This window comes from Salvelinus alpinus, chromosome 24 (genome assembly GCF_045679555.1).
Source record: "Salvelinus alpinus chromosome 24, SLU_Salpinus.1, whole genome shotgun sequence".
NCBI classification, from domain to species: Eukaryota; Metazoa; Chordata; class Actinopteri; order Salmoniformes; family Salmonidae; genus Salvelinus; species Salvelinus alpinus.
The window spans coordinates 20,101,246-20,128,428 of record NC_092109.1 but is presented as its reverse complement, the minus strand read 5'-3'; the positions used below and the strand labels follow the sequence as shown (position 1 = coordinate 20,128,428).

The following is a 27,183-nucleotide window of genomic DNA, read 5'->3' as shown; positions in this document are numbered from 1 at the left end:
AAGATCCATGATGAAAAATAAGGGCTTTTGTCTTCAATAAGACAAAAGACCTGTTTATCACTGGTTCTAACATGCGTCCTTTGTCCCGATCAAATCAAAGTTTATTGGTCGTGTACACAGTTTGTAGATGATGCAGCGAAATGCTTTTGATGACAAAGGACGCATGTTAGCCCCAGGTATTAACAAGGCTAAGGAGCCCTTTTTTTAATTCAATTCAAGTCAATTTTGTTTGTTGTTGTTCTCTGCACAACTAAGACAAGATTAGATAATATATACTTTATTGTGCATGTTCTTCGCAGATCATGGACATACTATACTTAACTAAGGACTAGAAGGGAATGCCCGCTCTTCCATTGATGTTTATTTTTGGGGTCTATTCATACACACTGTACTGTATGTACACAATACAGAGTCCAGGGACACAGGCTATCTTGTCACACTGTTGTGTAGTATGGGAGCTCAGATTGTAGTAGGTACTTGGATATGCATGTGTTTCTGCCCCAGCTAATGTTTTGTATTAGCAACATTTACCAAAGGTGAATAACGTAGACATACAAATATGTAATACAATTCACAGCGAATGACATTTCAGAGACATGATTTATTATTTCACCAGTTGGTTGTTTTATTTATCTTCAGCAATGACACCAAATGTATTTCTATTTTATTTTTTGCTTGCTATCTTAGGAGTTGGGTTTGAATTGTAAACAGTGAAAATGATCAAATACATTTCATAAACTTCATAAACTCCTGACAAGCATTGTATGACCAGGAAAGGGTGGACCTTCCTCATTTTTATAACAATACATGTCATCTTATAGCTTTGAGTCTCTCATATTTACATAGATACAGCCAGGTTCCAGCTCGATGCGAAACCTATTGTTTTCTTGTTTTTTCTTTGTTTTCTTAAAGAATTATATGTACATCCTTAACCCCTAGCTGCCTGCTGCCAGGGTACACAGTTAGAATTACTTGCTTAATTCATGTATCTTTTCTTGTTTATTGACTTAAACTGTAAATCAACCTTATAGCTGAATTTTGCAACATGACTCTTACAAATAAAGTGTATAATAAAGAGCTCAAGCCATTGTCTTTCCAATCAAAATTGAAACTTATCCCCCCAAAAAAGGAAAATAAACAATAACATATTGCACTTAAAGTCAGGACAGCGGTGGACCTGTTTCATGGTTAGGGGGAGGGAGCGCTTTTAGCTGAGTGCAATGGGTGAAGCATCCAGCAAGGTATCTAAATAAATAGGCAAACCTTTGTACAGGTGAAGCAGTTTTTTCTTTTTTATGTCTATGAAAAGAGCATCCTCCCAACAGTATTGCTCAGTATACCTATGGAGTGCAGGTTTGAACCTAAAACGATTAAAAAAAGAAAACATTTTATGTGTAAAAACGAAAATGAAAAACAAATTCAAGCTTGGAAGCTTCATAGTCAAGTGCCTTAATGTCCTGAGAATGCTGCCTTGTTCAGTCCAGGTGGAGCTACAATGAATTGCAGATTTTTTTCGACAGTCTTTGGAGACAGGCAGCAAGTCTTTTTTTCCCCCCAATATGTTTTCGAGTGAGTGGCACATTTCTGCTTTTGCAGTTTTGGTCCGTTCCATTGTTGATATTTTTGATTTTCTCCATCTGTCTCTCTCTCTCTCTGTCTCTGTGTCTTTTGCCGTATTCTTTAGATGAATGCGACGAGGTGGGACCCTGTGAGAGGGTGCTGAACAGAACAGATGCCGACTGTGCTTGAAAGAGGTGTGTACGCCGTGAATTGGAGAACATGACAACAGAAAAAAGCTCAAAAAACGTCTTTTCATTCAGACATTGATCCAGCAACCCAATTTCTCCTTTTTCTCGCAAGCCCATTTGAAAATGGTCATGAAAGCTTTGTGAGACATGGAAAAACTAGGACAAAACAAACCTCTGTATCGTACCAACAGCATTTGAACTGGCTCCAAAGGAGGAGGAGGATAGAGAATGTCAAAAAAATTACTAAATAAAAGATTTGCATCAACACAGTACTGGACTGTCTTCATGTCTGCAGAGGTTTCAACCCTATCTCCAGTACATCCGGAAGATAACTTAAATACGGACAAACTAACATATGTCATTATGAACGACAGACAGTGATCAATGAGAGTGATCCGAGAAACCCTTGGACAAGCCCTCACATGACGGTGACCAGCTGTCCTGACTGGGCTCTCCATCCGCCCTCCATCAGCCTGTTGTCATGGTCGTTGTGTACACAACACCCCCTTCAGTGCCACGGCCTAGCTCGCCGTCATTTTCTCACACCCAACTCATGATGGGACAGGATGAAGGCAGAAACAAAACAAAAAGGCGAACATGAAAAAAATCTACCTCCCCCTGCTTTCAAGTCTCTGCCTTCTCTCTTTCGTCGTCGTCTCTCACTTTCTATCTTGATCTCTGCGTGTTTACGACGATGAGGAGGTGGACGTGGTGCTGGCCTTCTTCTGGTTGACTAAGTCCATGTAGAGCTCTGAGCGGAGGAAACGAGGGTACGAGTCCTTCTCCATCAGGCCGTATATCCTGCGCTGGGCCAGGTCGAAGCAGGAGCGCGTCACATTCTGAAGGTTGTCCTTGGTGTGCTCTCGGGTGTACGAGTCCAAGTTCACCTGAGAGAGGGAACCAGGGAGGGGAAGAAAGGAAGAGACAGAATAGCAGGTTAGTTTCAGTGCTACCAGAAACTGGTTCAAGCTGTTGGGGCTGATTTCTGACTGGAAGTTTCCACTCGGCTCTCCAGGTTTGAAACAAAAAGGGAAAGGGGAAAAGTGAGGGAGTCTATTTGGTGCATGTCAGGCGGCCAAAGAAAGCCTGTTTGTCAGGCATGATCTCACATCCTCTCCAGCTCACTTGTTCCTTTGTGGGAGCACCTTCTGACAGGCATTACACATTCATCACCTAACATCTTTAGTTGAGGGAACAATGGTGAGGGGGCTGGCCAAAATCCCTGCTTTTTCAATTTATAGCATGAACAAGTTAATTTCTAGTTTCTGTTAGGGAAGTGTTAGGAGCGGATTATACATTTCAGTCATTAGTGAGGTTGAGGTTAGCAAGTGGAGAGCTCGTTTAGGTATAAAAAGGGGACATTACAGTTGAAGGGTATTTTCCGTCATCCCTTGTGGGTGGAAGTCTGTATGTGTATGGGGATTGCTGCTCACCTCTTTACAAGACTGGATGGCAATGTATTCAGCAAAGACTTTCTTGGCTTTGGACGCCATCTTGGATTGCGACTTAATCTTCTTGTAATCCTCGCACGCCAACCAGAATTCCAGATTCTCCTCGCTGAATTCTGTGCGCAGGAAAGCTCTGAACGCTGCCAGGCCATCTGAAGGGAAGAAGGCAGGAGGGGAAAAACAGAGAGGTGTGGGTTAGTGGACGTGACTGGAGAGCCATGGCAACACAGCGTCATCTCTCTCAGTGAGGGAGACTACCTAAATAGCACAGTAGTCCAGTCCATTCAGTCACACTGTTAAAAAGGGGATTAAAGCCAGCCGCCTCCAAGACACTTCGGTCACCTCCCATACACAACAACTATGCAGCATCACCCCACTGACCCTACACTACACTCTGTTACTTTTTCCTCTCGTCGACACCGCTCATTGGCATGTCTTTTTTCATCTTGTCTCTGTACAAAGAGATGGCTTTCATGTTCTGGGGGGGTCCGTTTGCTTGTCAACCTATTCCTGTTGCTTTGGCTACTGGGATGGTGTCGTTAATGACTTAAGGAAAAGACATCGGCAGAGTAAGAATAGCAGGAAGCCGAGTCCCACCCTGCATTGTCGCCAGCACCTTTCTGTTCACATAACTCCCCCATACCGATTACACTACAGGAGCAGAGAGAGACTTCACTACCAGAAGAAATATATAAAGAAAGTAAGAAAAAACATGAAAAGGCAGAAAAAGAGAGGAGGTCAAGTTGGGATCAAAGTCTTGTGCCGCTTGTCTGTCCTCTGTTAGGGATAAATGGTGTTGGCTTGTCTGAGCCCACGTCATCACAGAGAAACAATTGAATGGGGATTTGGAATCCCAGCCCGACAGCGCTCAGACCAAGGATATGAATTATGGAATCATACAAATATAGCAACACTACTCTGACGTCCTTTTTCTCTCAGCCGCCCAGCCCATCCATAATCTCTCCCTTCTCCCCCTACACTAATGCATGGCTCTATTCATCCACCAGGATTAGTGGGAGAGCTGCAGCAGAGTGCCTCAACAGACTGCCCATTCACAGCAAGGGAGCAACAACTCACACACACACTGAATTCACATTGCATAAGCAACAAGTATGAACATATTTCCTGCCCATACCACCCCCCCCCCCCCCAAAACACATGCACATTGTTCCTTATTCATGATCAATGCAATTGTTCCCCATGCTTCAGTTCAACTTAAACCAGATCCACATGGGAACATATGGCAATCAAACCCAGATGGGTATTAGTCATTTCCTTTATCCCGTTGGGTTTGATTGATTAAATGGACAGAAAGAATAAAGAAGGAGAAGAGTAAGAAGGAAAGGCAGACTTACATTTGTGGGCCAGCAGCTTGTCCAGAGATTCCCCCCATTTGAGTGCCTCCTCCGGGGTGGGCCTGCAAATGAAAACGGAGCGGTTCTTTAGCAAGCCCATCTCTGCCAGGTTTCTCATGGTGTGACCCATCCGAAGCCCTGTGCTCCACTGTACTACACTGGACTGGTAAGGAGCGTGGTCCTTTGGCTAGTACTCTGTGGAATTTCTATTCCTTTCTTCTTCTTCTCGCTTTCTTTTTTTCCCTCTTTCACACTCGCTGGTGCTCTGGGGCTGTGTGTGAGCGAGCGTGTGTGAATGAGTGTGTGTGCGTAAGTATGTCTAACTGGTTCCACTAGATGTCTCACCTTATACTCCCTCTCACTGCAGCTCAGGAGGCAGAGGAGGGGCGGGGACTAAACCAGCCAATGGGGATAGGGTTTGAGGCTGAAGGTCCACCCCCCAACTTTTCTGCCCTCCCCTTTCCTCCCTCATTCTCTCTGCTCTCAGATAGAGGATATGCTTCCTCTCCTTCAACACACCTGGCGGCCTTATTGACATGGCAACAGAGGAATAGGACCCAACCATGTGAATCCATTATAATAACCCTATTTGCCCAGATATTTCCATTTTCTACTTTATTTCCATTTCTATCAGTTAATGTTGCACCTGACTTTGTGAATGAATGAAATATCCTACAAAATAAATGTCTGCCTAACATACATGCACTATGTTCTATTGAATATAACAATTAAATACGAAACAATGAAATTCCCAGTTCTGATGCATTGTTGCCAAACACCTCCCTCCGTGGACAAAACATGCCTGTCTCTCTACATCATTGCATAATATAATACATGACTACATATTCTGACAGGTGGACCTCCTGCTCGTTCTGTTACTGTTGCTGAGAGATATTTAATGCATTATGCAACACAATGCATACATGCACGCATATTCTAAAGGCGCAATGACAGCATGCAGAATACACATTAGACTTGTACATTAACCATTGTTGTCTAGAACCAACCAGTTTTGCCAATCAAAACAGCCACATAGCTACAGTATAAGTACAGTATAGACATATATGTAACCATGGATATTGATGCAGTCTGACTGGACCTATCTGTCTGTTAGCAGAGCTGACCTGTAACTGACCCATCAACATTTCAACTCAAAATCAACCGCCAAAACACATGCATTAATGATAATACAGATAACTCCCTAAAACGTTGTCTATTTAAATAGGTAGAAAAAGGAGCATAAATAAACTGTAGGACAAAGCTATAACATCCGCTTTAGCTTACGGATCAACCAGGAATCGCTAAACACATCAAGACGTAATTAATCCAATATCCCTTTTCCTTCCTCCCTTCCTTCCTTCCTTAATGTCTGTCTTGCTCTCTGTGGCTTTACGAGTGCTTCTTCACGCTGCCCACTCGTCTGTATGTCTGTCTGTCTGAGCCAAGGCATCACCAGCTGGGGTGAGATCCAAGAAGCGGCCATGTGGACGTACACACACACACACACACACACACACTGACAAACATACAAACACACATAGTCATACACAAAACACTCACTTTACTGACGACTTCAACGATTTGTCGAATTTGCCGGGTGGGTTGCTTCCGGGAGACTCATTCCTCCTCCTCAGGAAAGCAAGCCGGTTCTTCATGTCTTTGGCCCTAAGAGATAGAGAAAGAAAGAAAGGATGGATGGAGATAGAGAAGGAGAGACAGATGGGGACAGACCAAGGGGGAAAGAGAGACACAGAAAATGGGGTTGAGTCTTCCAAGTCATGGGAAACAGTTCAACTTTAAAAACAAACTCCAGCGGTTCAAATCAGTTCCATATGCTCAAAACCAGAAAAGGGAAAAAGTGCCAGGGCTGTATACATTTCAGACTTCAGCAGGATATTCAAGTGTAGTAGAGTAGAGTAGTGTCCAGTGTAAGTTACAGTGCGAAGACAGATACTATCTCTCCCTCTCCGTTGTCAATGTCTTCTTTCAATCTATCTCTCCTCTAGTTCTACCCCTGGCAGGTCCTTAGGCAGGGAGTGAGTGAATGTGGCAGTGAAGGAGGAGAGACTCACTCCTCATTCCTCCGCACGATAACACCATTCTCCAGGTGCCTAGAGGGACCCTAAGAGAGGGAGCTAACCCAGGGCTGGGGCCCTTGGGACGGAACACGGGGCATAGCTACACCCCCTCTTCCTCCATCAACCAAAATATACCCACATTACCAATAACACAACGCAACACCTCTTCCCATCCCCATCTCCCGGAGAGGGCATGCCAACCCTAGTCCTCCATGCTATCCCAAATCCCTGGGTGGCTGCTAGCACCTCCCCCTGACCTCAAATGCTTCCTCATTGGGACGCGACCCCACATGACTCCCATTTCCTGGTTGATTTCCACTGTGTATTAGCTATTAGCTAAAGCGCCGCTGTCCTAATCACTGTCAGCTGGCCTAATGTCACCAAAAGCCCCAGTGAGACCACAGGACCCACAAAAGATCCCAGCGTTCCATTTTTGGAGCCTGAAAACACACACACACACACACACACACTCACACTAGTAACATTTAATTTGATTTAATTTGACACAAACAGATACACACTAACACGCATACTGTACAAAAGCACACATGCACACACGCACACATACAGTAGACCCTCGCCCTCTCTCTGCCAGTCTTCAAAGGCCCTCTCCCAACACCTGATCATCAAACCCCTGCTTAGTTCCTGGTTCTTATCCACAGCCAGTCTTGGGAACTGAAAGAGCCCCAGTGTCTGTACTCCAAGGTGGAGAGGCAAAGACGACATCAGTGGTCACTAGTGGGTGTAAAGGGCCTGGTTTGGATGGTGTTGCCAGGCCACCTCTGTGTGTTTTCCAGGCATATTATGATGGGGCGAAAAGCAGGAAACAGGAAGCAACCTGGGCCACTATTTAAGATGACTCCACCACCCATCATCAAGGGCAACCAGGAGCTGAGTAGTTCATTTCTTTCAAGGAGGAAAAAGGGGGGGACTAGGAGTAGATGATGAACTAGGAGGTATACAAGAAGCCTCTTTCAAGATGTCTGTAAGAGGAGAGGACAGGGAGAGGAACTTGCCAAACGTGTGAGTTAGAATGTAATTAATGACTAGTAAAACAACATGCCCTCAAGCTGGGGCTGGTTAGAGGGATGTATGTCTCAGAGCCGAGAAAGAAGCCTCTGGAAGTGTGAAGGCCACTCGATAGAGAGCTACAATGTCTTCTCTCCTGTCTTATCTCTTCAGCAGGATGGGAGAGAGAAAGTGAGGAAATATCAGTCAGCACCGTGATCCTCCAGACAGAGAGAGAGAAGAAATTATTGTAAAAAGAAGAAAAAATAAGAATTTTAACAATCTGCTTCTAACATCCTGTACTGATCAGCGTGGATATTTTAGGACTATCTGCGTGACAGGCTGCAACCATTGGCATCTATAAACACAATGTGATCTTTAACAAGGCACCATAAAGGGCTATAGGTGATGCATTGGGCTTGATTGTAGTATTCCACAGTAGGGTTGTATTAAACCATGCTCTATCCAGATGAGGGGCTAACGTTAGTGAAGTAAAATTGGGTTGTTGGTATGGTGAAAAACATTCAAAACATTACACTCTACCTCTGGCACAGTTTTCCTCCCAACAACCCACACTTACCAGTCTGAAGTGATCATTACCCCAAGTAAAAAGCTGTTTTAGAAAGGCATAAAATCATCATAGAGAAGTGGAATCTATTTGATTGCTCTATTTTTAGCGTCCACGACCATAGTTTGGGTTTCAACTATGTGAGGTTAAAGCCGAATAGGGAAGCTATGCCAGTGCATGTGAGCAGAGGGACTCATTTTTACGAGCCCTGGAAAATATCTGCAAACCTAATGAAACAATTTATTATGCAGGTCTGGTTTCAATACAAGTGAAGTGATCTACGCTGGGCCCAGGCTGGGTGGAAATATATGACAGGGCTGTGAACACTATGGTCAGTGAGGACTGGGAGAGGTAGCTGAATATACAACTCAACACTACCACCTTCTGGTTAGTTTATGATACTACAGGGATATGGTCCTCCATTCCCAACAATTGAACGTCGTAGATGAATGTCTACTAAGGTTGAATTACTTGGTTTAAAAAGATGGTAACAAAGAGTAAATAATAAAATACGCTATGGTAATGAAAACTGCAGGTAAATGCCATTTTGCTTAGCAGACCATCCTACAACCCAAATCAAACCATCTCAATGTTTCAGTAGTTGATTACCCTATTCTTTGTGGTTTTTCATTGTCACATATACCAGATAGGTGCAGTGAAATGTGTTGTTTCACAGGTTCAGCCATAGTAGTACGGTGCCCCTGGAGCAAATTAGGGTTAAGTGCCTTACTAAAGGGCACATCAACAAATTTTTCACCTTGTCGGCTCGGGAATTTTAACCAGCGACCTTTCGGGTTACTGGCCAAATGCTCTAACCGTTAGGCTACCTGCCTAATGATGTTTTGTGCCATGGGTCTATAAGTGTTATTGAGAGCCAAGGACATGTAAGGCTGCTGAAACGCGTCTCAGGCCGAGGCAGTGATAAGGAGGTTACTACGCATATTGCAGCTCTCCGGCCACGGCCATCCATCACGTTGCTGCTGTGATTATTAGCTCATACACTGGGCCTGCGGGGCCGAGGGTTACAGTAGAGGCCAGTATAGGAGCTCAAACTCAGCAAGGTAAAGACACCACACACACACACACACACACACACAAAGCCACAAAGGGCAGGCAGGGGACACATTCCACACGGCTCTGCTACCCAGGCTACCCCGAGTGAAAAAACAACCTGCTGGGAGAACAACTGGTACTGCGAAGGGGCAAGATTGGAGGGGATCGATGGAAGGTGAGAAGGGACAGAGTGAGAGAGTGAAAAGATTAAGACAAAATACCTGGACGAGATCTTGTCGCCTAATAAGTGTGTTGCAGTATGACAACTTCCTGTTCACCTGGCCCTGTGCCCTTAACAACATCTGTACTGTCTTAATGTTTTCCTCACTCGACCCCTCTCCCACTCCTCATACCATCATTTCCCAGTCACCAGGAGCAGTAATGTGAATCTGTTCCTCTCTTCATTTAACATAGCCCTAAACCTGACAGGCTAATCTTATATTAGGATAGCCACATCCCTCTCTGGGAGATTAACAAATTAGGATGCACTCTGATCCCATTCATTGCACCCGCTATCAGAAAATACTTCTATCACCTGCCACGCTCCCTGTCTGCCGGGCTGGTGGTGTGTGTGGCATGTCTGTGTGTAGAGGGGGCTGGAGGGTCTTTAGCACCTTGATTATCTCAGGTCTCTCCATGTTATTCCCACTTCTCCTGGCTCACATTACCGACAGTAATACCCTCTCTCCAGGCTATTCCTGGTAGTGTGAAACTGGGCCGTGCTCCCAGGGATATCTAGCTAGCTAAGTACTCAGAACTCAAGGGAGAACTGGGTAGCTGGGGAGATGCAGACAGACACACTGCAGCTGTACAGTAGATGTACTAGAGTGTGGCTGACTGACTGACAGCCACGGGTGATAGGGGGGCAGCATGTCAACACCAACGTTAAATCACATAGAGAGACAAATAACATTACTGACATACTAGAAATGTTCTACACCAAAGTAATTACATAGTATAGTACTATATTAAAGAATTATACGTTGAGGTATTACACAGATATAAATGTATATAGTAGCATAGGAGCAAGAAAAGATAGAAAATGCTCTTACTGAATAGTCCCACTATAGAATCAGAGAAAACGCATGCCTGTCATCACTCAATGTTTGGGGCATGAAGTCTTGCTCTGAACTACTAGATATTTCAACCATGTCAGTTAATCAGGCGTGTTAAAACACATCTGCTGTTGCTTCTACATCCCACCTTTCTGTTCTACCCAGTGGCTCTGTTTCCCTGTGTGTACTGGATCCCCTCTCCACACCTCCAGGCAGTGCCCAACCACTAAAGTCAGGATAGAGGGTAGAAGGGTAGTCCCAGACCCCAAGGTGAACGACTCTGGGGTTGTTTTTGCCCTGTCCGCCACTCTGGCTGTTTGCAGTAGGTTATGTGCCTGGCTCTGCACCGTATACACACATACCTCCCTTGTGTGTGTGTGTGTGTGTGTGTGTGTGTGTGTGTGTGTGTGTGTGTGTGTGTGTGTGTGTGTGTGTGTGTGTGTGTGTGTGTGTGTGTGTGTGTGTGTGTGTGTGTGTGTGTGTGTGTGTGTGTGTGTGTGTGTGTGTGTGTGTGTGTGTGTGTGTGTGTGTGTGTGTGTGTGTGTGTGTGTGTGTGTGTGTGCGTGCGTGCATACATGCGTGTGTATGTCTGCATAACACAGTGTAGCTGCACATATCCCTGTTTTCCCCACTATGAGGACAACATCATTCTCATTGAGCAAGAGACAGTAGGGTCCTCCCATTATTTTCTCACAGACTAAATAGGACAGCCTGATCTCATAGACTAGACGTAACATAGTAAATGTAAATCTGAGACACTGAAATTAGTAGGATATGTAACATTTGGAATGGTTACATAGGACAGATGGTTACATGAGGGGAAAATAAAAGTAGGGTGGTATAATGCAAACATCTAGAAACCTAAAGGTTGCGAGTTCCAATCTCACCACGGACAACTTTAGCATTTTAGCTAATTAGCAACTTTTCAACTACTTACTAATTTTTAGCTACTTTGCAACTACTTAGCATGTTAGCAAACCCTTCTCCTAATGTTAACCCTTTTAGCTAACACTTCCCCTAATCCTAACCTTAACCCTAACCCCTAGCCTAGCTAACGTTAGCCAGCAAGCTAATGTTAGCCACCTAGCTAGAATTCGTAACATATCATAAGTTTTGCAAATTCGTAACATATAATATGATTTGCACATTTGCAACATATTGTACGTTTTGCAAATTCGGAACATATAATATTCAAATTTTAATTTGCAACATATCATACGAAATGGGTGATGGTAATACACAAATGAATACATACCATATGAAACGTAACATACAGTATCATACTAAATGGAGTGTCTCGGATTTAAGTACAGAATATTATGAAAGGCTCTGAGACCAGGTTGAATAGGAATGTGGGTTTCCAGAGTAATTCCATGGGATCGGGTAGGCTGTTTAAAAACAGAGCAGGCAAACACACTGAGACATAAATCTGTACTTTTCAGGAGCGCTTGAATCTGAATTCCAATACAGTAGTACATTCTTTTCCAACCAAGGAAAATGCTGAAAATAGGAATTGTCCTACAATGTTCAGTATATATAAATCAACACCCAACTAAGCCATCTAACTAATTTAAATGTCCATTCTCAACATTACTCACCGTACCAACCACAGAGACCACTTAGGAAATCCAGGCCGATTATTAAAAGACAAGGCCAATCTCTAGATACAAGTGTCCTCAAAATAGATTTAAGCACACGTGAGTCCTCTCACCCAGCAACTGGCAAATGAGATTCAGGAGAGAGGTCAGCTAGCCTCCTAACAGCTTTTGAGTAGTATCCCTCAGAGCCTAAAACGTCACCTTCCTTCCTTCCTTCTCTCTCTCTCCCTCCTTCCCTCGCTCCCTCCCTCTCCCTATTTATTCTAAAAGCAGCAGAGAGCACACACACATAGAGAATAACACCCATGGGTTCTAACTTACCTTTCCAGGTACTTCTCTGAGAAGTCGACCATAGCGGGGAACATTGACTCAAGTCTTTAGGGTCCTGCGTGTAGTCCTGTGTGTATAGGTCCTGTATGTGTAGTGTATGTGTGCGTGTATGTGTGTATATGTGCTCAGGGCAAGGGTAATTCAGTTGTCACATTCCTCTAACCCGGGAGAGGCTCCTCTGTGGCTTTATATAGTACGGGAGCCAGGGGAGGCGGGCCCAGGGCTCACCCAATCACAAGGCTCTATTCTGAGAGGATGGAGCTGCATTGTCTGAGCCTGGGTAATCTTGGTTAACCCAGAACTAAAGTCTCGCGTAATTGGTCAGATGATGTAGTCTGTTCATGAGAGATTAGAGCCCGCACTGGATTTGATGGGGTAGTAAATGCTTTAATTTCACAACTTCACTCCTCTATATATTTATTTGGACAGTGAAGCTAAAAAAAAGTATTGTTCTCTAAACTCCAGCATTTGGGATTTTAGAACAAGCGTTTTATGAGGCAGCAGTACAGAATGTTACATTTTATTTGAGTGTATTTTCCTACATGTCTTTTTTACCATTTAGAAATGAATGCATTTTATATATCTAGTCCCCCCATATGAAGGTGTCATAAATCTTTGGAAAAATTAACTTATACACTCTTAGGAGTAAAGGAACCTCGAAGAACCTTTTGGGGTTCAAAAGATTGCCCCTGTGGTCAAATAGGTTCCTCGATGAATCCCTCTGAAAAGATTATTCGAAGAACCTCTGTGCCATGATGCCTATCTTTTCACAAAGAACCACAGATTGACCCTTATACGCTGATACTGTGCTGCCAGTGTAAAGGTTCAAACAGTAAATTTTTTGTGATGGAGGAGTTGAAATCTGAGCCTTTTTAATAACATATTGTAGCATTGGCAGCCTATCAGAAGATTGGGGGTGGGGCTTATTGGAGATGTGGCTGTCAGATAATTATTTTTGGCCACTTGTGAGAGTAAATGTCATTCCTGTTCATGATATGAGGTTTGTACACTACAAATACACATTTTCCTTGAATATTTATGCATATTACATATCATTTTAACATTCCTGATTACATATAGTAGTAAACTGGTAGCTATTCCAATATTGGCATTTGCAAAGGCTAGGAAGTCTTTGAGGAAGTCATACACCTCTGTAAGCCTCATCGAAGCTACAAAACTGTCAGTGTTCAGCCTTAACATGTGACAACAATACAACAGAACAGATTAACAGGAATTACATTTACTCGCACAGGTGGCCTAAAATTACTATCTGTATGCCACACACCTACTAAGCCATGCCCCCCACCCTGGCTCTTTTCAAAGAAAACAACGCAACTAAGTGACCCAATGCCTGCAACCCAGCAGTTGGGTCATCCAAACAACCAAGTAGTTTTAAGAGTGTAAGCTAGGTTGAAGATACTGTAGCTCGCTAGCGACCTAAGCCAAAGACTAATAATGAACATCATAAACAAACGTCATTACCATCACAATACATTATTCGGAATTAAAAAACGGAAGGCTACAGTCATATAATAGAATTGGCTTGAACACCAATGTTATATATTATTTGACATTGCTATTAAAATAGCACTAACATAGGAATGGGTAAATGTTTACAAGTTACTAGCTATTCCATAAAGCCATTTTTGAAAACCACATATTCTCCTCTTCTTCTGAGTCTGGTAGGGCAAAAAATCCAACAGTGAAATAAATTCAAAGTGCTATGCACGTGGAGTCACTTTTGTTGTAAATAAGAAGAGGATATGATTCTGAACATTTCTACATTAATGTGGATGCTACCATGATTGTAGATAATCTTGAATGAATTGTGAACAATGATGAGTGAGAAAGGTACAGATCCACAAAGATCATGGGGGTATGATATTTCTGCTGTAAATCTAGCAATAAAAGTGACTCCAAAATGACACAATACATTATTTAACATTACTTTCTATTGGGCACAACATAATCCTAAACACAACCAAAATAAACTGCAAATGCATCCAACAAGTTTGTAGTGGCACAGGCTTGATGTAATCTTTGACTGCTAGGAATATGGGAGTGAATACTACACTTTTTACTCAATTTAATACACTATCAGTGAATTTGTCCAAATACTTATGACACCTTTAAATGGGGGGATTAGATACATAAAGTACTTTCATTTCTAAACGGTAAAACAGACATGTATGAAAATATCCTACAATAAAAGGTTACATTCTGTACTGTTGCTTCATATGAAATATTTGATCTCAAATCCAAAATGCTGGAGTAGAGCCATATTTAAAGGTTTAGTTTCACTGTCCAAATAAATACATAGGGGAGTGTGTATCAAATCGTGACCTTACCGTGAAATGCTTACTTACAAGCCCTTAACCAACAATTCAGTTCAAGAAATAGAGTTAAGAAAAGATTGACTAAATAAAGTATTAAAAAATAAAATAAAAAGTAACACAATAAAATAACAATAACGAGGCTATATACAGGGGGTACCTGTACCGTGTCAATGCGTGGGGGTACAGGTTTGTCGAGGTAATTTGTACATGTAGGTAGGAGTAAAGTGACCATGCATAGATAGTAAACAGCGAGGAGCAGCAATCTATGTAAATAGTCCGGGTGGCCATTTGATTATAAATTACTGTTAATAGCTACTACTGTTACATCTACACCTGTTATTACCTCTGCAACAACAAGTAGTACACCCTAAAACTAGACAATTACAACTGATGGAATAACTTCTATTGACCTAACCTTGTAGAGCTATTACTACTACTTCAGCTATATGACAACTATAATCACTATCACAACTAGTAGAAAATCCCAAATACATTCACCACATTTTATCTTTCCTGTCATGTAGCAAAACAACAGGTGGATATTATTCTAGCAAGTCTGGGGTAATGTTATCCTTTCGTCTGGGGTGGGTGTGTGTGTGCGTGCATGTGTGCCTGCCTACAGTACGTGCTTGTTGGTATGTGTCTGTGTGTGTGTGTGAGTTGACTGCCCGGATGTCTGTCAGTGCTGGGGGAGATACGGTAGGTGTGTCAGGATCGTTGCCTAGGGGAAGCTCTAACATCTGGCCCCTATAGCACAGGTGACAATGAACAATGGAAGGGGATCAGAGCGGATATGGACTGCCCAGGGAAGCAGCTGTGCTACATCCAGACAAGCATGGGTAGGGATAGGAGGAGAGGGAGGGAGGCCGGTCTAGTAGCTTGTCTGGATAAAGGGATAAAACTTCTGTTTCCTCTTACGAACTCCACCTGGAATTCAATCAAATCTGCACTGCAGGCACCTGCCAGAGGCTCCGAAATGCTGCACCAACATTGACAACGTTTCAACAACAGTTCGGCTGCAATAGACTCTAGCTATAGGCTACCTGAAAACCAGGTGTCACTCTTTTGTTGCTAAGAATTTTCCTGCACAGAAATGCAAACTTGTAGTGTATTTATTCAAGGTTTAAAAAGGCTTCTAAAATGTGTAATTTCCACTTTAAAATGTCAGACTTGATTTGCCCTAACAAGAAATGGATCAATCCCAACAAAAAAAGTTAATTAATTATAATCCAAATAATAATACCACAATTCCTGTTGCTGCAGGATTATTTTCCTGTTGTAGCAAACTGGCTGAAATTATGATCCTACATCTGTAAGCCTCTACCTTGTTCATGGCGAGCCAAAATATCTAGCTCTCTATGACCGGTTAGCTCAGACGGTCAACATTATCATTGTGAAGCCAGTTAGCGCATCAGGCTCAATGGAATCAGGCTTCACAGTGGGGGTATGAAGTAGATTGACTCAATGACCAGTAGAACACTGCTCTCTTTCATTGGGGCTTAACAGGGTCCCACACTAGGGTGCTGTCCTGTCCTGATCTAACGGGGTTTGTGGGTGGGTGTGGTGGGATGGGCATAGTTTGGTTTGAGTAATGACTAGAAAATCACTTTAAGTAACTGTCCTCATAAATATTAATTGCAATGGGTTTACTCCAAAAATGTGAGTAATGACAGCATATTGGGGTTTAAAGTGTACTACTGACCAGCATTCTAGATCAACCGGCACCAGCTACACAACCACCTCAAACCAAACAGCAGTTTTGTAAGGCTATGCCACAGCCACCAGTTAGCCCTGATCCAGGATCATTCATTAATACTTAGGCAATTAGCAGTTCAACCTTAATACCCATTATAGTATTGGATAGCAGATTATTAAATACCAGTAAACATTGTCGCAACATTGTCATTGTTTTCCTTTCCACAAGGAGCTAGGTTAAATAGGTTTAATCCTATTCAGGTCAGGCTGATTTCTGAACGTGCGATACGAACGCACAACTCAAACATCAATGCACCATTTTTGCAAAACAACAAGTTGCATTCGCATTAAGCCCATATTGCATTATTTTCTCATGTGTTGCTTTCCTCCCTACGAACGTAAGTGGAGATGTGTGTTAAACTTAGGGCTTTAGGCCAGAGGAATGTGTCTACATCTTCATATCCTGGCCTCCTACATATGTATGGGGGGCCTCGGAGAAGACTGAAGGGTGCATACTGTACAGACATTGGACTAGTAGGAGGTAATGTAAGATCACTAGCAGATAAAGTCTGGGAAGGTTCAAGACACGCACAGAGGCCCAGAGGGATGGGTGAGAGGTATTCACCAAGGAAGAGGGGGAGGAATGAAAGAAAGAGACAGGGAGAAAGGAGGAGCGTGATTTCCAAAGACAAGGATTCAAGTTTCAGACAGAACTCAGTCTCCCGGTAAAGGAAAACAATGGAGAGAGTGAAGAGGTACAAAGAAGAAGGAGGTAAGAAGAGGAAGAGGTCATTTGGGGAAGTAGGACAAGAGACAGGTTCGGTTTACAGCTACATACTTGAGTAACTTAACAGATTGTCACAGGTTTGAATCAAGTACATTGCAACATCATCTAGAGCAAGTGCTTAGTCAAAGTAGCATATGTAGCACACACACTAACTCAGGGTTTCAGTTTTTTTTTTTTTTTTTGCGCTAGCACTACACAGCTGATTACTACACAGCTGATTCAACTAATCGTCAAGCGTTGATCATTTGAATCAGCTGTGTAGTGCTAGGGAAAAAACCAAAACGTGCACCTCTTGGGGTCCCGAGGACTAAGTTTGTGAACCACTGCACTAAATCAAATCAAAGTTTATTTGTCACGTGCGCTGAATACAACAGGTGTAGACCTTACAGTGAAATGCTTACTTACAGGCCCTAACCAACAGTGCAATTTTTAAGTAAAAAATAGGTATTAGGTGAACAATAGATAAGGAAATTTAAAAAACTGTAAAAAGACAGTAGCGAGGCTATATACTGGCACCGGTTAGTCAGGCTAATTGAGGTAGTATGTACATGAATGTATAGTTAAAGTGATTATGCATATATGATAAACAGAGAGTATCAGCAGCGTAAAATAGGGGTTGGGGGGTACCCAATGCAAATAGTCCGGGTAGCCATTTGATTACTTGTTCAGGAGTCTTATGGCTTGCAAGTAAAAACTGTTGAGAAGCCTTTTGATCCTAGACTTGGCGCTCCGGTACCGCCTGCCATGCTGTAGTAGAGAGAACAGTCTATGACTGGGGAGGCTGGGGTATTTGACTATTTTTAGGGCCTTCCTCTGACACCACTAACTGGATACATGGCAGATATATAAATGCAAATACCCTCAAGAAAACACTTCCCTAACCAAACAATTCCATTATAATCCAACCCGTCTACACGTAAATTCCCAGTTTCGGAAATATCCTCCATACTCATGCTTTTGTGAAATTACTCAAAAGCAACAACTTACAACTACATTCCTCTAACTGGCTGCACTGTAACCCACATATGCTTGATGGTGTAAGTGGTTGCATACATGATTATTCATCTGGTGTGTCACATTTCATTTCCCCGGAGCTCCGTCTCACAGTGAATAGGCTGGGATTTCAGCCCGGAGAGAGGGTCAGATTCCTAAGATAGCATTCAGAGGTATTGTATCACTGGGGAGATGGATGAGCAGTTAGCTACAAGATATTTGATGTTAGAGCTCTGGTGTGTTTCAGTGTGTGTGTGTGTGTGTGTGTGTGTGTGTGTGTGTGTGTGTGTGTGTGTGTGTGTGTGTGTGTGTGTGTGTGTGTGTGTGTGTGTGTGTGTGTGTGTGCGTGAGTGTCTATGCTAGTCATAGGACTTCTGGTTATGTGTCCTCATCAGAGTATGAAAATTGGTTGTTGAGTGAGTGTTAAGTAGGTGTAGGTATTGCAAACACATATTGGAACTGGGTCAGTCACGTTTGGCTCATTTGAGGCTAGACAGAAAACTGCTTATCGGAAACCCCTTTTAGAGCAGATAGCAACAGACTCAACATGTACAGACTCAAGTCAGAACAAGTGTGACTGACTGAGTCACATTAAAGACATAGTCCAGTGATTTTTTTTATGTTTCTGTTGAAAAGTGAAAAAAGTATAAGTATAAATATAGTAAAGTACACACACTAAAGGGTAAAAAAAAAAATAATGTTTTTTAGACACAACTGAAAACGTAAAGGAGAAGGGCATTCAAGGTTGGTCTGATGATCAAATGTGATGTAATTTCTTGAGGAACAATAGAGGAGCAATCGAGAACAAAATAGGAAAGGACCTAGCTCCCCTATTGAGATGTGCCTTTTGTTGAGTAAATTAGATTAAATGAGGTTAAAAGGAGACTGGAGGAAGAGTTTAACGACTTGTGAACAGACACCTTAGTGTCACAGTCTCGCTTACTCACTCGCTCATAGGAGGTGTGGTACATGCCTCTCAACACCTGCACATTTGACATTTTCAGACCCTCAGCTGTATAAACATACTATCCTGGGGCAATCAAACAGTGGTGGGAGATACCATTGTGAGGGGGGAGTGGTTCATGACAGGTAAACCATCTCATGGCCTAGGGGTGTCACCTTTATCTGAATGTAAACTCTTTGTCAAGTAGTGGCTAATAACATTAGCATGTAAAGTTATATACACTGCTCAAAAAAATAAAGGGAACACTTAAACAACACAATGTAACTCCAAGTCAATCACACTTCTGTGAAATCAAACTGTCCACTTAGGAAGCAACACTGATTGACAATACATTTCACATGCTGTTGTGCAAATGGAATAGACAAAAGGTGGAAATTATAGGCAATTAGCAAGACACCCCCAATAAAGGAGTGGTTCTGCAGGTGGTGACCACAGACCACTTCTCAGTTCCTATGCTTCCTGGCTGATGTTTTGGTCACTTTTGAATGCTGGTGGTGCTTTCACTCTAGTGGTAGCATGAGACGGAGTCTACAACCCACACAAGTGGCTCAGGTAGTGCAGCTCATCCAGGATCGCACATCAATGCGAGCTGTGGCAAGAAGGTTTGCTGTGTCTGTCAGCGTAGTGTCCAGAGCATGGAGGCGCTACCAGGAGACAGGCCAGTACATCAGGAGACGTGGAGGAGGCCGTAGAAGGGCAACAACCCAGCAGCAGGACCGCTACCTCCGCCTTTGTGCAAGGAGGAGCACTGCCAGAGCCCTGCAAAATGACCTCCAGCAGGCCACAAATGTGCATGTGTCAGCATATGGTCTCACAAGGGGTCTGAGGATCTCATCTTGGTACCTAATGGCAGTCAGGCTACCTCTGGCGAGCACATGGAGGGCTGTGCGGCCCCACAAAGAAATGTGGGGCCGCCCAAAACCATGACTTTTTGCCAGTCCTGTCTGGTCCGGCGATGTTGTTGTCTGTGATGTCTTGTGAGGACCTGTCTTACAACAGGCCTACAAGCCCTCAGTCCAGGCTCTCTCAGCCTATTGCGGACAGTCTGAGCACTGATGGAGGGATTGTGCGTTTCTGGTGTAACTCGGGCAGCTGTTGTTGCTATCCTGTACCTGTCCCGCAGGTGTGATGTTCGGATGTGCCGATCCTGTGCAGGTGTTGTTACATGTGGTCTGCCACTGCGAGGACGATCAGCTGTCCGTCCTGTCTCCCTGTAGCGCTGTCTTAGGCGTCTCACAGTACGGACATGGAAATGTATTGCCCTGGCCACATCTGCAGTCCTCATGCCTCCTTGCAGCATGCCTAAGGCACATTCACGCAGATGACCAGGGACCCTGGGCATCTTTCTTTTGGTGTTTTTCAGAGTCAGTAGAAAGGCCTCTTTAGTGTCCTAAGTTTTCATAACGGTGACCTTAATTGCCTACCGTCTGTAAGCTGGTAATGTCTTAATGACCGTTCCACAGGTGCATGTTCATTAATTGTTTATGGTTCATTGAACAAGCATGGGAAACAGTGTTTAAACACTTTACAATGAAGATCTGTGAAGTTATTTGGATTTTTATGAATTATCTTTGAAAGACAGGGTCCTGTAAAAGGGACGTTTCTTTTTTTGCTGAGTTTATGTACTGTACATATAGGTAGGGGTAAAGTGACTAGCAGCAGCGCATGTGGTGAGTGTGAAAGTGTATGTGTTTGTGAGTGTGTGTGGCATCAGTATGCATGTTTGTGTACATGTTATATGTTCTCAGCTGTTAGCAGCCAATGGCTAGCAGTTTCTTACTGGCGATAAAAACAGATGATTGCTATAAAAAAAAAATATTACTGAATTATTTAACGGAACAAATTAAACATTAAACATGAAACAATTCATGGTAACCTTGCAAACAATTCATTTAGACCCCGTGTTTATTTGAAACAGACATTTATTTGCTGAATTTAAAGGGACAGGCAGCTATTTGAGATTTAATTGAAGTTCTACATTATTTCAAATACTATTTTCAAATATATGTGTTAAATGCATTGGAGTGTATTTGACTATGTGTATTTGACTATTTTCAAATACTTCCCAAATGTATTTCAAAATACAATCAAATATATCTGAATGCTTACTTCAAATGTATGTGAAAGTAATTGAGATATTTGAAATAGTATATGAATCCAGGTCTACAACACACACACACACACACACACACACACACACACACACACACACACACACACACACACACGCTAATTTCACAATATACACATTTGACACACACACGCACATACCATCTAACACCTAAGGAAGTGAATGGAGATCATCTGCCATTGATGAAGTTAATTCTCCCTCTCCACTCCATGGTGCAATGCATTCACAATCCCTTCAGGCCAGGGATTTATTTCGGTTAAGACTCCCAATCCGCCAATCTGCTGAACCAGACTCAATAGCCATTCACTGTCTCAATGAGCACACACCTCTTAACATACATACCCTCATAGGCTTATTCAAAACATTAGCATTCAACAGTGGATCTGACACCTGTTTTAACAGTGTATGGGAGAGCGGATGGCACGCCTGGGCTTGTGGCTTGAGCTGTGTCTGATAGCCATGAGGCAATAGCATTAAGGATAATGGCATTAATGTGAGGTGACACTGTACTGTATACAGCAGGGAAATCCATGTATAAGGAAAAAAAAATTGGGTTACACCACACTACCCCAATAATGAATTAAGATCTTTGTCTTTGGCTTATAAAGGTTAATAGATCTACAACAATTTCAAAATTGTATTCAGAGTTTAATTCACGGTCAAGAATGGGGAACAAAAGAAACCCCAATTTTTGGGACATTCTCTTATTCAACCATGTTCAGGTATCCTGCTCACGTCAAATAGGGAAACTCCATAAAGCAGCATTATTAATGCTAGTTTGATCAAATATCTGCATTGCTAGAACACATGACATGAGATTTCCCATTGACCACACAAAGACATTTCTCATTTTCAACTATAGAGAAAATAAGACAGAAAACCAAAGACAGGAAACAGTCAATCAAAGGTTGTTTGGTTACTTACAGGTTCTTGGATTTCTTCTTCTTGGACCCTTCGGGGCCAACTTCACAGCTGCATGGGGATCCGGCACTGAGCTGAAGTGAGAGAAGGGAGAGCACACACTGCATCATCCAGTCTCCTCAGTCACAACACAGATGGATCCCTAGATCCTCACACGGCCTCTAGTCCCTAGATTCACTAGTCCCTGCTGTGGGTCCCTAGGATAAAGTATGCAGTGTGTTATAGGTAGAGTGTAGTCCTGTCCGTAACACACACAGCCTGCCGCCGCTCTGGTTAATCCTCAACAGCATCCCAGTACATACTCCCTCCTCCTCCTCTCTCTCTCTGTGTGTGTGTGTGTGTGTGTGTGTGTGTGTGTGTGTGTGTGTGTGTGTGTGTGTGTGTGTGTGTGTGTGTGTGTGTGTGTGTGTGTGTGTGTGTGTGTGTGTGTGTGTGTGTGTGTGTGTGTGTGTGTGTGTGTGTGTGTGTGTGTGTGTGTGTGTGTGTGTGTGTGTGTGTGTGTGTGTGTGTGTGTGTGTGTGTGTGTGTGTGTGTGTGTGTGTGTGTGTGTGTGTGTGTGTGTGTGTGTGTGTGTGTGTGTGTGTGTGTGTGTGTGTGTGTGTGTGTGTGTGTGTGTGTGTGTGTGTGTGTGTGTGTGTGTGTGTGTGTGTGTGTGTGTGTGTGTGTGTGTGTGTGTGTGTGTGTGTGTGTGTGTGTGTGTGTGTGTGTGTGTGTGTGTGTGTGTGTGTGTGTGTGTGTGTGTGTGTGTGTGTGTGTGTGTGTGTGTGTGTGTGTGTGTGTGTGTGTGTGTGTGTGTGTGTGTGTGTGTGTGTGTGTGTGTGTGTGTGTGTGTGTGTGTGTGTGTGTGTGTGTGTGTGTGTGTGTGTGTGTGTGTGTGTGTGTGTGTGTGTGTGTGTGTGTGTGTGTGTGTGTGTGTGTGTGTGTGTGTGTGTGTGTGTGTGTGTGTGTGTGTGTGTGTGTGTGTGTGTGTGTGTGTGTGTGTGTGTGTGTGTGTGTGTGTGTGTGTGTGTGTGTGTGTGTGTGTGTGTGTGTGTGTGTGTGTGTGTGTGTGTGTGTGTGTGTGTGTGTGTGTGTGTGTGTGTGTGTGTGTGTGTGTGTGTGTGTGTGTGTGTGTGTGTGTGTGTGTGTGTGTGTGTGTGTGTGTGTGTGTGTGTGTGTGTGTGTGTGTGTGTGTGTGTGTGTGTGTGTGTGTGTGTGTGTGTGTGTGTGTGTGTGTGTGTGTCACAGCCCTGGCCACTATTAAGCCTATAGGCCTCAGTGTCACATTACACTTCCAAAGACCCTGTATCTCTGATTGGCTGAGAAAGAAAAGAGGGGGAGGAGTGCGAGACTTCAGCATGTTAGGGACATGCACGTGAGTGTGTGTCCCTTACTGTAGAAATATGGCCATTGTGTTGTGAGAACACACTTTGAATCTGAGCAGAAGTCTGGGCACAGATCACCATACACAGTTTGTGTGTGTGTGTGGCTGTTATTGCACTGAGACATTAAGTGTTTTTCTCGGCAATGGTCTCCTGGGCAACCATTTCCCGATACATTAGGTACACAGTATAGTTTATATCCCTGCCTGTGTCTCAAAGTGACATATGAGAATAACATAACATGTACACTGCCTAAAAAAGCACTTCATTGTGTTATTGTATCAACAGTTGGAAAGGAGTTCACAGACATTAAACATGTGTACATAGTTGAGGTCAGTGCCATCTTAAAACATAATCAAAGTCAAACTGAAACTGTAACACCTCCTACCCATATTACTGGAAGTGGACACCTATTCAACAAGTCCCAGTGTAAAGCACATATAATCAGTTATCTGGCCCACTGTTTCCACCACAGAGTTGATGTTCCCATTGCACTGCTGAAGGTGTGACTTAACGTAGAGCTACTAGGATGCAGACCAAAACAATACACCGAAACAGTAAGCAAACAGCTTCTGTAAACTGGCATCTAAAGATCAACGCTCAGTGCTAAAATGGAAAACGACACAAGGACAAAATATTTTCTGAGCTAATGCATGACTACGTACAAATGAGGAACAACTGTATAATGTACAACAGTCTTAGCGTCAGTATTACTGTAGCTACAGTATGTGTGTGTAGGTCATTAGCAGCCGCCTGTCTCCTCCAAGCCCCAGAAGCTCAGGACTGACACACACACTCACACACACACACTACTCATCTACTATAGGGAAACCTGAGAACAGTGCAACTACCAGATCCCCCATTAGGTCAGTAGGGTCAGCAGCAACATCAAAATGAAGTGTCTAATCTTAGCGGGGAAACATGAGAACCAGGGTGCCCCAGACCCCAGGGAGCCATTTGCCAGGCTTTCCCCCAGAAACCAGAGAGGACAAGGGGGGGAGTCACGCCGACCCAGGCCTCCTGCTCTTTACTCCCAGGGTTTACTGTAGGACTAGTTAATCCAGAGGTCACAACTCTATTTTATAGACCATGGAAACAGGAGAACACGGTCTGTTTTTGCCTGTCTGTCTGTCTGTCTGTCTGTCTGTCTGTCTGTCTGTCTGTCTGTCTGTCTGTCTGTCTGTCTGTCTGTCTGTCTGTCTGTCTGTCTGTCTGTCTGTCTGTCTGTCTGTCTGTCTGTCTGTCTGTCTGTCTGTCTGTCTGTCTGTCTGTCTGTCTGTCTGTCTGTCTGTCTGTCTGTCTGTCTGTCTCTCTCACACACACACACACACACACACACACACACACACACACACACACACACACACACACACACACACACACACACACACACACACACACACACACACACACACACACACACACACACACACACACACACACACACACACCATCTGCTATAGCCTTTAGTAGGGAGCCCCAAATTAAGACACACAATGAGGTTCCAGCCATGGGGAGGAAGTCAATGAAAGGCATGGTCCTCATGTTGCAAGCCCCTTCAACCCATAAAGCACTCAATGCCAGGCTCACGTGACGTTTTGAAACAACCCTCCAACTGCCATTAAGATCCATTACGACCAACAGGAACACATTGACTCCCTTCTAATCTGTGTCTTAAAGGGAATGTTTATGGGTTCCCTACTACAAACACACCGGTAGGTTTTTGTAACATGACCATTGCCGACAATAAGGACGGAGATTTCAGATTTTCCAAACTTTCTGTACTCTGTTGATAAAGACTCATTTTTCACGTAATGTAGGATTGCATCTGGTTACGTGATGTAGACCAAGTTCAGGGTGGTCATTTCCGCCGTGAAGGCGTGTCGTTTCTTATAGGAGGAACATGGCAACATAACCTAGAACTACTTACTGACTGAATACCTAGACAGAGTGAATACAATAGCATGTTGAAACCTAAGATACTGTACAACCTGTTTTGTACGTACCTAGGTATAACCTTAATACCTACTACATAATAATGCTATAAGAAGACATTCTGAGGTTATCTATAAAGTAACCTTGAAAATATAGGTGTTAAGATTCAAATACAGGTATAACAATTTGAATAAGTGATGAGATAGTGCATGTTATACAATGGGTGGGTCTAATCCTCGTATTCTGATTGGTTAAAACCCCATTCCAGCCGGTCTCTATTCCACAAGTTACCACCGGCTAAAGCTAGGACATTGAAATGCCTATTTACTCTGTTCCATCTCACTGCACAACCAACTGTCTCATTAGCCCAGCCAGGCAATTTAAAAACTTGATCTCCACTATAAAATGCATCTAGACATTATCTCACATTTCTTTTAGAGTGGCATTTGGTTTTCAACAGCGGAGGTTTGTATAAACCTTGCTGTCTGTCTCTCCGACAGTTGCAACATGGTTTCAATATTGAAATTCGATCTCCAGCTGTCCCATAGTAATTAACCTTTTTGGGAGTCGAGACGAAACAGACAGGCAGACAGCTTTTCTCAGCAAGTTGAAATCATGAATCAGCTGGCATCATTTTTATGGATATATACAAAGAAATGTCAACAGGTCAAACAAAACAAAATGCATTGTGTTAGCTGTGTTGTTGGCTAGCTCCTCTGAACAAAAGTGTCCCGACGAGAGAGCACATTTTCTATGCAAGGCGAAATCATTAACTCACTGTTATGGATGTCTCCAAATAAATGTCACTAGAAAACAGATTCAACAAATGCAAATACAGCTACTACTCTTATTCTGGCTGCACTGTTTGGCGTGACTGTAAGTTAGCCGTAGTTAGCTAGCTAGCTAGAAAGCAAGGGATAAGAACGTTGCCAGCCAGAATGGCACTGGAACATTTAGAACCAATGACTGGCGTAGGTACAGAACAAAAATACTTCACTGGGTTGCGGCTCTGGCAACCGAACCAATAGATCAAAGAACCAACTGGCTTGGGTAGCTACCTTAGATTTGTGTTGGGACTATAACTAGTGGAAGGATGAAATAGTGTGAATAAACTCATCAAAATAATGTTTTTTATGAAAATAGGTCAATCATTATTTGAATGTGTCGGTAACCTGTTGTATAAAAGTGATAATGCCCTGGAAGTCGGTGTTTGGAGGATATATTGACACGGTTTGCCGGCCCTCGACTTCATCTCGGGGCTAACAACACCTGTGCCAATATATCCTCCAAACACCGGCTTCTCGGGCATTATCACTTAATTAATCAAAATCTCCTTAATACCTGTGAAGCAATAATCTGTACACTACCTCCACATACTACAGCAGAGCTGCATGGTTCCCCGACAATTCGCGTTCCAGCTCCTCACACAGTGGGATAGCCGTTTCCTCAGACCAGAGGAACAACAAAAGGGTTAGATCCAGGCTACAGTGCATTCGGAAAGTATTCAGACCCCTTGACTTTTTTCACATTTTGTTATGTTACAGCCCTGTTCTAAAATTGATTTACATTTTTTTTTTCATCAACAAAAAATAAAATCCTCATCAGCCTACACACAATACCCCATAATGACAAAGCACATTTTATTTAGCAAATGTATAAAAAAACAAAAACAGAATTACCTTATTTACATAAGTATTCAGACCCTTTGCTATGAGACTCGAAATTGAGCTCTGGTGCATCATGTGTCCATTGATCATCCTTAAATGTTTCTACAACTTGATTGGAATCCACCTATGGTAAATTCAATTGATTGGACATG

General features: G+C 43.1%; 1 protein-coding gene and 1 long non-coding RNA gene across 10 annotated transcripts in view; one reads left to right on the top strand and one right to left on the bottom strand.

Moving 5' to 3' along the window:
* Positions 1-600: 600 nt before the first annotated feature.
* The window catches only part of rgs3a (regulator of G protein signaling 3a), a 228,559-nt gene continuing 201,976 nt past the window's right edge, over positions 601-27,183 (bottom strand). For 6 of the 9 annotated variants that reach the window (XM_071363911.1, XM_071363913.1, XM_071363912.1 and 3 more), the window contains 5 exons: positions 22,072-22,142; positions 6,112-6,216; positions 4,552-4,613; positions 3,182-3,348; positions 601-2,635 (listed from right to left, as the gene is read on the bottom strand). In XM_071363911.1, the coding sequence (XP_071220012.1) occupies positions 2,435-2,635; positions 3,182-3,348; positions 4,552-4,613; positions 6,112-6,216; positions 22,072-22,142 (606 nt within the window). In that variant the 3' untranslated portion in view covers positions 601-2,434. Of the gene's footprint in view, positions 2,636-3,181; positions 3,349-4,551; positions 4,614-6,111; positions 6,217-6,426; positions 6,811-11,911; positions 12,051-12,232; positions 12,411-22,071; positions 22,143-27,183 lie in introns of those variants that run through there. The other 3 variants (XM_071363917.1, XM_071363919.1, XM_071363918.1) reach the window with 3 other exon arrangements.
* The window catches only part of LOC139552305 (uncharacterized), a 32,330-nt gene continuing 22,100 nt past the window's right edge, over positions 16,954-27,183 (top strand). Inside the window, exon 1 of the long non-coding RNA XR_011670410.1 lies at positions 16,954-17,044. This is a non-coding gene — a long non-coding RNA (uncharacterized lncRNA). The remainder of the gene's footprint in view (positions 17,045-27,183) is intronic.